Source organism: Octopus bimaculoides, chromosome 19 (genome assembly GCF_001194135.2).
Source record: "Octopus bimaculoides isolate UCB-OBI-ISO-001 chromosome 19, ASM119413v2, whole genome shotgun sequence".
In the NCBI taxonomy this organism is placed as follows: domain Eukaryota; kingdom Metazoa; phylum Mollusca; class Cephalopoda; order Octopoda; family Octopodidae; genus Octopus; species Octopus bimaculoides.
In genome coordinates, this window is record NC_068999.1 from 25,194,883 (window position 1) to 25,204,775 (window position 9,893).

The 9,893-nt window shown below is 36.3% G+C and overlaps 1 protein-coding gene across 3 annotated transcripts in view; it reads right to left on the bottom strand.

Annotated features, from left to right (window-relative positions):
• LOC106874530 (PC3-like endoprotease variant B) overlaps window positions 1-9,893 on the bottom strand; it is a 166,646-nt gene that overhangs the window by 99,348 nt on the left and 57,405 nt on the right. For all 3 annotated transcript variants that reach the window (XM_014922295.2, XM_052974834.1, XM_052974835.1), the window contains 3 exons: window positions 3,871-4,078; window positions 2,836-2,937; window positions 580-765 (listed from right to left, as the gene is read on the bottom strand). In XM_014922295.2, coding sequence (XP_014777781.1) covers window positions 580-765; window positions 2,836-2,937; window positions 3,871-4,059 — 477 coding nt within the window. In that variant the 5' untranslated portion in view covers window positions 4,060-4,078. The remainder of the gene's footprint in view (window positions 1-579; window positions 766-2,835; window positions 2,938-3,870; window positions 4,079-9,893) is intronic.

Genomic DNA, 9,893 nt, shown 5'->3' on the forward strand with positions numbered 1-9,893 from the left:
ACACACACACACACACACACACACACACACACACACACACACACACACACACACACACACACACACACAAATTGCAGTATTTTCTTTTGCTTCTTCACAAGAACAATTGTATTTCTTCTTAATTTATTGTTTTAAATCATCTGAAAATAATTAAGCTTGGTTCGCCAACATATCTCGTAAGTCATTGATGAAATATAACAGAAATAGGCCAACAAAATCCCTTAGAGGTTATGTTGTTGGGGACAAGATTTCATACTGGAATAACGCCTAACAGTGAAAACTAGTTTTGAAGAAACAACAAGGAAAATTCTCTTGAGATTCTTCAAAGGGGTTCACGCCAAGATTGTATTTTATAAAATGAAAAGTCGTTTTAGCATTTTTTTTAGAATTCAGTGACTATCATTGTCAACATAAAAGAAATATGCAAAGAGACACGCATGCATCAAGAATTGAATTTAGATAAAGTTATGCATACATACATGCAGACAAACAGACAAACAGATAGATATAATCACACATACACACACACTCACACACATATATAATTGTATGCATGTATATATATATTTAAATACGTACCAGATACCATTGATCAATAAAATATGGGTCTGTAAATATGGGTCGGCTCCAATTCATAGCTTGTGCTTGTAGGTGATGTGCATCGTAACCAGAGAAGTTACTCATGGAAGATAATTCTTGATCGGCAGATGTAGCTGATCCCTTTTTATGGCGAAGCAGTTGTTTAAGTTGTAAAATGTATTTCACCTAGTTAAACATGAAAATACTTTTATAAGTTTGAAATTAAATTATCAAATAAAACCAATAAACTTAAGAGAAGCGGGTTGTAGGTGCAAAAATGAAAGGTCATATCTTCGAGTATTCAACCCAATAGAGCTCCTCACTTCACTCTAGTAGAAGTTTTGAGAGGATTTCGCCGAAGCACTACAAAATAACGAAAAGAAAAAACACTTGTTACTTAAACAGTGACCTCTTCCCCCACTGCTTAGTAGCAAGCAATACAACTAGAAAAGAATTTTCCAATTATGCCGAGTCATTGAGAATGGGGTGTTTTAGCACTGCCGCAATATTGCAGAAATTGCAGAATGATAGAATTCTGTAGCAGTAACAGAAACTCATTTAAAGAACTGATAATTTGAAACCAATTCCAAGATTTTCACTATTTGCTTATGTCTAAAATTAAAGGCTGTTTACTGACTGGATCCTCGATACCAATGTTTCCACCGGTTTTGACAGTTGGGGAACTTTTCTATGTCTGCACTTTATGCTTAGATTGCGATCGCAATACTCCATGAAACAATTGGATGAATTATTGACTCTGCTGGACTTCCTAAGCCGCAGTACTTAATTTGGAAAGCAGAGCGGAAGCAGTAAATATTTTGTGAAATACAAAAATTTACAATCTATAAACTCATAAAGAATGAAGGGCAAAGTTGACCACAACAGAATTTGCAATGAGAATGTAAAGAGAGAAAAACATGTCACTTACAATTTCAGGTCCTAAAGTTAGGGGGAGCGAGCACATAAAAAAAGGAATTTCAGTAATAATGTCATTATGTATGAAACTTACAACTACTGATATAGGTATTACGTGAAAAAGATGAAACTCAAGGTTTGTTTGGGTTGTTCAGATGCCGGCGGCCACCAACACATCACAGGAGATTGAGCAGACAGTTCAAAAACGCTGGAGCTTGGCCAAATAAAGTAATGATTCCAGAAAGTTCTTCCAAGGCCATGCGATTAACAAAAAACAAGAGAGAGAGAGAGAGAGAGAGAGAGAGAGAGAGAGAGAGAGAGAGAGAGAGAGAGAGAGAGATTCGACTTTTATCGCTCAAGTGAACTAAAGAATTAATAGGAACTGTTGAAAAAGCACCAATTTTGAAAAATGTGCCCGTGGAGACGGTCGCTCCCCCTATTAACAACGTTACTGACGCCGCTAAGCAATTTGTCCGACGTGATCACTATTGTGCTAGCTCACCGCCCAAGCATTTTAAATAATATATGACACTCACTTATTATAATTATTTATTTTCCAAAAAAATTAAGTAAGACTTGTGATTTATAGTGGACACATCTACTAAACTAAACCATAAGAGGTGAGTAATAAAAGAGTGGGTTTCACTATTTGCAATGTTTTCAACATCGTAATTAACTACTGTGGGAATACATACAGTGAATAGAGAAAGTATTAGGACTTTGATGGAGCAAGCAAGAGAAATTACTTCGATATTTTCTGGTTAGTTGAGCTTCGTCTACAAAAGTATAACCAAGAATAGTAATGGCTATTCTTTGGATATACTTCACTGTTTTCTCACAGCGGACAAAACAGCCTAGCTGAGTCTACATTCTGACTGGTCTCCATTATTTTTTCGGCCAAATATTATTAACTAACCCTTAACATTTTTTCCAAATCGCTGCTTTACTGTCGTTATTTGTGATGTTGAAAACATTAGAAATAATCAAACCCACCTTTTAATTACTTAAATATGGGTCAGCGTCCCTTTATAATTAAATTATATAATGTGTGTTGACACGTTATATGTTCAACAGAGCGTTTGAAAGCTGATAACAGGAACTGATTTTATTTATTTATTCGACTAGGGCTTTAGATACACTTTGTAACAGACTTAACTGGATGTTGTCTGATGATATTATTTACATATTCACACAGCACGAAATATTTCTGTGGGAGTACATTAACAAACGAAAGATGTAAACATTTTAAATGGGAACATTTTATTTAAACATTTGAGAGCTTGGTTACTTTAATTACCATAACAGACATAATAGACATTCAAACTACGCCATTCAATTTACCCTGTCATCTTGCTTAAGTCTCTCAAGGAATTTGTGAGCTTTCCTTTTCGACGAAACGGGAATATCTGGATGAACCAATCTATAAACGTTCAAGTAATCGTGCTGAAATAGAAATTAAATATAAGTGTTTTAAAATTTAGTCAACGATAATTTGGTTAGAATAAATATCGTGGTAAATATGTGAAATCATTACTATTCAACATACAAACTATATAATTACATATTGATTTTTTAAAGTTAGTATGACTACTTCACGTATTACATTATATAACACAATTTTTGTCCTTGGGTAACAACTGTTATTTCCTATTTGCTTACCCCCAGAAAGTATGAAAAACGGCTAATATTTCCTTCAAACTTTGCCTTTGTTGCATTTATTCAAACCCCAAAGAATCCCTCTCAACACATGGCCGTGATGCTCTCCCACTATTCTTGCTTATGATCAGAGACAAGTAAATCTATACCACAGTATAGAGCAGAATATTTGCTATAATGATATTTCTACTTCAGCAACTCAGCGTTGAATCTGTCTGAAATGTGATGGAAAACAGGTCTGTTTCAAACATTGATATCCAGATCACAAAAGTAAATTTTGAAGGAAATAATAATCATTTCGTTTGAGTTCTAGATAGGAGCAAATAGAAAATAACGCTTACTGACCAAAACAACAAAAACATTATTACACAGTGTAATAAACTGAGAAAATAAGTTATCGCATAAGCAAGACAACAAAAGAACTTCTGTTTAGTTGTTTCATTTGCGCGAATTAACAACCAAATTTCAATCAATTGACAACCTACAATCTTATTCTAAAAACGAAAGGACTCGTTGAGCAATATAGGCCAAGGTGTGCAATTCTTTTAAGATCACAGTTGTCTTGAGGATAAACAACAACAATGTAAAATGTTTTAGCAGAACTAAAGATATATTTCAAGTTTTGAAATTAGATATACAACATTCTGTGACTCAAGATAACGATGATGGTTCAAGAAATGTAAAATATAATTAAATCAAAATTCTTCAGAAAATATTGACCTTTGAGCCCAGATGGAAGCCATATTGTTTTGCCAAATCAGTTACGTTTTGTTTTGTTGAAATCAGTTCGAGAGCAAAGCTGTTGCTGTAGATAAATGAAGCCGGGTCACCATCTTGCGAAAATGAAAGATGAAGGTTGATGCTTATCAATAGACATGTTAACAAACTCAGAAACCAGTCAGCAGCCATTTTATCACTTATGCTGGACCTATCGAGAAAAAAATAACATATATACAGAAACAGTCACGAAAATTTGGGCTTCCCCACTCCCCCACAAAAAAACAATCATATCTAAAAATGATATACTCTTTTTGTTTTTGTTTATTAAATAAAAAAAAGGTTTCTGAAGACTGTAAATTATGTAGATATTCATATGGAGGCAGTCTGACAGCAAAAACATATTAATTATTTAGACATTCCAATATTTTCTGGGTTTTGAAGGCGGCTAGCTGGCAGAATTGTTAGCATGCCACGCAAAATACTTAACAGCACTTCGTCCGTTTTCGCATTCTGAGATCAAATTCCATCGAGGTCGATTTGTTTTTATCCTTTTGGAGTCGATAAAATAAATATCAGCCGAGCACTGGAGCCGATGTAATCAAATTACCCCTCCCCGAAATTGCTGGCCTTGTGCGAAAACTTGAAATCAATATTTTGTGAGTCTTGTGAATGAGTAAGAAACTGGGACAGAGACAGACAAAAGAACCTTGATAATTTCGGTTTACTGGAATCCACAGATCAATAATTAAAAAATTATTGTAATAAAGAGATAATTTAAATGTTGCTAGTTTTGAAGATTGTTTTTTAAATATCTTTGTAAAGATATTTAAAACGATACACCTTTAAAATGTCCCTCACACTAACATGCGTGCGTTTGTGAGTGTGTGTGGGAGGATGAGCGCGTGTGTATGCGTTTGTGTGTGTGTATGCGTTTGTGCGTGTGTATGCGTTTCACAGCATCCTTCTTTCCCTAGAAAGTCGAATATTTGGTTAAACTTAAGTTTGGATGTTTCCTAATGTGTTCCCTTTTTAAACCTTATTCCTCAAACAGCATTTCATGCTCGTCTTTTCTACCCCATTACAGAATTGCAGTTATTATATTCCTTTCGAAATATTCCTTATATTCCTTTCGAGGACAGCTTTATGTCTAGGGGAAATTTACACTGCATTCTTTTTTATCACCAATTCCGATAACAAACCGTCAGTGGTTTGAGGAATTTTTGAAACGGTCCGTTAATGATCATGCAGCTATTCGTCCTTGCTCACAGTATATACACAAAGATGCCACTATCAGTCGCTGATCTTGCGACGAGCTAAAGTTACTGGTTTTAAATCTCTGAAAGAGATTCACATAGTAACAGTACTAAACAGTAAAGGTTGTTACCACTTTTACGTAACTGTTCCATGCAGAACAAGTGTTACTATATTCTAACTCCAGGAAAACATCTTTCCCTGCTGGCTATCGACGAACGAATAGTTGTCATCTATAAATGTCCAGTACTGAGGATAAGAAGGAACCCTGGAACCGGTCAACTGTTTCTGCTTGGCTGGAGTGGTTCGCTCCCTTGCTCACAATAAAACAGACACAGGTCGATAGCCAGCGGGACAAAATGTCTTTCTGGGGTTAAAATATAGTAACACTTGTTCTGCAAGTGATAGCCTTTACCGTTTAGTACTGTTACTATGTGTATTTCTTTCAGAGATTTAAAACCAGCTACTTCAGCTTGTTGCAAGATCACCGACTGATAGCCGCTTCTTTGTTTATATTGGGTCATTCCATAAATAATGCGGTTTTTCTCCATCCTTTTTTTATATTTTTCAAAATTAAGATAAACAAAGTTCTTTTTTAATCTAAAATATACTCTCCTTCATTTTGTACAATGCTCTTCCATCTATCTGGTAGACTTACAAAGCCCCGCTTCCAAAATTCCCTTATCTGTGACGAAAAGTACTCCTCCAGTACTGTTCTCACCTCGTTTCCAGAATTCATATTTTTTCCATCCAAATGATTTTGAAGGATGCGGAATAAATGATAATTAGATGGGCAATGTCCGGCGAATATGGTGAGCGGAGCATCATTTCCCATTCAAACTGCTCCAGCCTTTGGAATGTCATCCTCGTTGTATGTGACCGAGCATTATCCTGATGGAAGAACACCTTTCGTCTTGAAACCAAAGACGGTCGTTTTTCTTCTAACGCTGACAAATTGCTCAAGCTGCTCGCAGTAGATCTCCTTAGATATCGTTTGGTTTGGGTTTAAAAGTTCAAAGTGGACTAAACTTTTCGTATCCCACCAAACAGATAACACTATATGTGGATGAAGACCTTCTTTAGCCTGGTGTGCCGACGTTTTTCCTTTCCCTACCCACTGTCTTCGGCTCTTGACATTTTAATAGAGAACCCATTTCTCGTCGCCGGTCACTATTCGGTCGAAAAAATGTTCATTCGTGAGACGAGATAGCAAAGAAGATCACACGTTCACTGCTACTTCCTTAACAGTTATGATGGGATTTTGCTCCACCAGGTTTTGCAGGGCCTCCTCGTCGTGCTCTACAGATCTTCCAGGATGAGACTCGTCTTCTAGGCTTTAGTTTCCGGCTCGGAACTTCTGAAACCACCGTTGACATTGGCTTACGCTTACTGTCCGATCCCCATATACTGCATTAATATTCCTCGCACTTTCCGTAGCGTTGTTGCCTTTATTGAACTCATAAAGCAAAATATGCTCCTTTGTCACTTCCATTATAGCTTTGAAGGAATAACTGTTAAAATCTAGCTGCACTCTTCAAAACTTGCACTAAGAATAAGCACAAAGTAAACTTACTACCTGCTTTTATAGCAAGTTGATGCAGGGAGATTATCCTGCCCACTCCAACTTTTAGCTCATGCTATTGAAAAAAACCACATTATTTATGGGATGACCCAATATATTGTGAGCAAAATATAGTAACAATTGTTCTGCATGGAACAGCCACGTAAAAGGGATAACAGCCCTTATATGTTCATTGTTTCTCATTCAGAAACAAGGCCAGTAATTTTAAGGGTAGCATGTTAGTCGATGAGATTGCCTTCAGTACTTGGCTAATATTTCATTTTATCGAAGCCGAAAAGATAAAAGGCAATATTGACCTCGGCACAATATACTTATCATAACTCTTTACTTTCTACACAAAGGCATTTTTTATGCTTACGCATCACCTGATCGCTCTAGCCTATGAACTTATCATGCAACTAGCTTTGTTTATAATAAAATACATTACAACCAAGACAGCATTACTCGGAGCCTTCACCCTCCTAAGTACACTTTCAAAGGTCAGATAAAACCACGTCCTAAATATCGGTTTCAAATTTTGGCACAAGGCAAGCAATTTAAGCGGGGAGCTAAGTCGATTACATTGACCCCAGTGCTCAACTGATACTTATTTCATCGACCCCGAAAGGACGAAAGGTAAAGTCGACTCCGGCGATATTTGAACCCTGAACATAAAGACGGGCGAAATGCCGCCAGGCTTTGTGCCCGGCGTGCTAACGATTCTGCTAGCTTACCACCTTTCACATCCTAGATATTACCTGCCCTCATATTCATCATCTCTCCACGGATTCAAACCATGTTACTAAAATCAACCATGTCACTACCAGCTTGATGAGGGCACATTTATGGGTCACTTGACTTGCTAGGAAAAAAACAGTTAAATCTCCCTCAATCTATACCTTATCGTCTTGGAAAAAAAAGAGAAGATTGAACAGAATAAGCTTAGATATAGAAAACAAGATGGCCATGGATGAAATGGCACAGATGGCTTCGACGAAGCAAAAACCACCCTGACCATGTTAAATACAATCGACAAGAACAATGTGAAAAAAGAAAGAAAGAAAGAAAGAAAGAAAGAAAGAAAGAAAGAAAACAAAGAAAGAAAGAAAGAAAGAAAGAAATGGAAGTGTGCGATAGAAAATGAAATGAGATGGTATGGAAGGACAGAATGGACTTTGGTCTCCTGTAAAAGTACGAATGGATGAATGAGAAATAGAAACCAAATACAAAGAGAAGGAAGCGGTGGAAAGAGGGGATAGAGTGCAATGATTAGCAGTAGATGTAGGGGTAACGAATAGAGAGAGGGAGGGAGGGAGAGAGACAAAGAGAGACAGAAACAGAGAACGAGACAGAGAGAGAATATATTAGGAGGCGTGTGCAACATATAGTTAAATGAGAAGTAATCTAGCATCATCAAGCGTCTGAAATTAGTTGGTTCAAAGAGTCGGAAGTTGATACTTGACTGCCGTGGGAACCGGATATGAAGTAAATATATTCTATAACTAATGTTGAAATATTTACCAAAAAATAATTAGAAATTAAAATAAGCACTCAGAATTTTTCCCGCTTCCTTTTATTTTGCAAGTTTCCAAGAGGAACAAGAAATTATATAAGAATGTATAATTTAATTCCCACCTCAATCGATAACTTACTCCTAAAGCTATGATTCCCTACAGCTTGTTTGCACATGTTTATTTCCTAAATAAGCAGTACATTTCAGTGTGCATGTTCTTTGGCCATTAACAAGTGCTACAGTTTTTAAAGATTAATTAAATATTGAGAGAGAGTTGGTTTAACTGACAAATCCTTCACTTCATACATAGATAACTGTGCCCATGTGCAATTGATGTGTGTAGGAAATTTGTGTTTGTGTAGACCTGCAGAATACGAATGGATCGGCAGAATCGGTGGAGTACTGGACAAAATGCTTTGCATTATGTGGTTCTGTCACTCTTCACACTTTACAATAGTTCCTTCACCTCTCCATCTCAAAGAAAAAAAATGTGACCTTGGTCTTGTGCCTATGCAGAAAATCAATATTTCAGGTGTTTAAATACATTTGTTCCTGGATTTAAAGAATTTTTCAGAATTTATCAGAATGATTTTATCCTACGATCAGGACGGTGCCCATCACTGAGCAGTATTCAACACAGTCTATTTTCATATTGAACGTCATATATCAACGTGACTGACCACTTCAACTGTTCTACCCCGATCTAATACATCATGCAAATTCTGCAATGCTTTATACATAGGCAACGCTTTTTCCGTAAATTCCTTGATATTTGTAGCAACGTCTATGGAGTCCTCAAACCCTTCACAAGTCGTTTTAATTCACCAAGCCACACAATTGACCACGCATCGATCTGGAATGTTCTCTTACACCATGGTCGACTCACTCTTGCAGACGCAAGGAAAATCATGTCTTTACCCTGGGAACATCTACTCCGCAAAAGTACGCCTCAACTTCCACTATGCCTCACTTCAAGTGTCTTCTTCCTCTTTTCATTCCATTAAGAATATTCTGTAACTATATCTTGTATATGTTTACGGTTGGGTATATGTATAAGTGTGTGTAGGAGGACACACTTGGGTTTGCGTATATATTTGTATATATGTATATGTGCGTGTGTAAATGAGGACATATATGTATGTGTTTGCGTAAATACTATGCAAATGTATGAGTGGAATTATTTTTCTTCTGGTATGGCTGTATGGATATATGTGTATGACAGTAGAAAAACTCTTTTACTTTTGCTGAATGAATGTTTTGTTCATCTATAATTAAGAGTATTCTAAAACTGCTTATGTATGCATAAATAGTTCTCGTTTGTGTGGCTGCTATGCAACATATACACTTAATAATTCATAACGTATGCCAGCTGGGTCTATCATTAATAGACTGAATACGTAGCACGATTCTCGACTAACCTGATGTTCCATTCGTTTTGATAATATTCGAATAGTTGTCTTTATGTTTAGATCACTTTTACTGAATTAACGGTAAAATCTAAGATGAGAATTTGAAATTGCCATAAGCAATGAGTGCATTGAAGTTCCTACTTTGAAGGAAATTAGAGTTTTGTACTTCTTTGAAATTAATAAATGTTTCTCCTGAAAAAAGTCTGAAGACATCTAGAATGCAGATAAATGTTACAGAATCGAAAGAGATCACACACACACACACACACACACACACACACACACACAC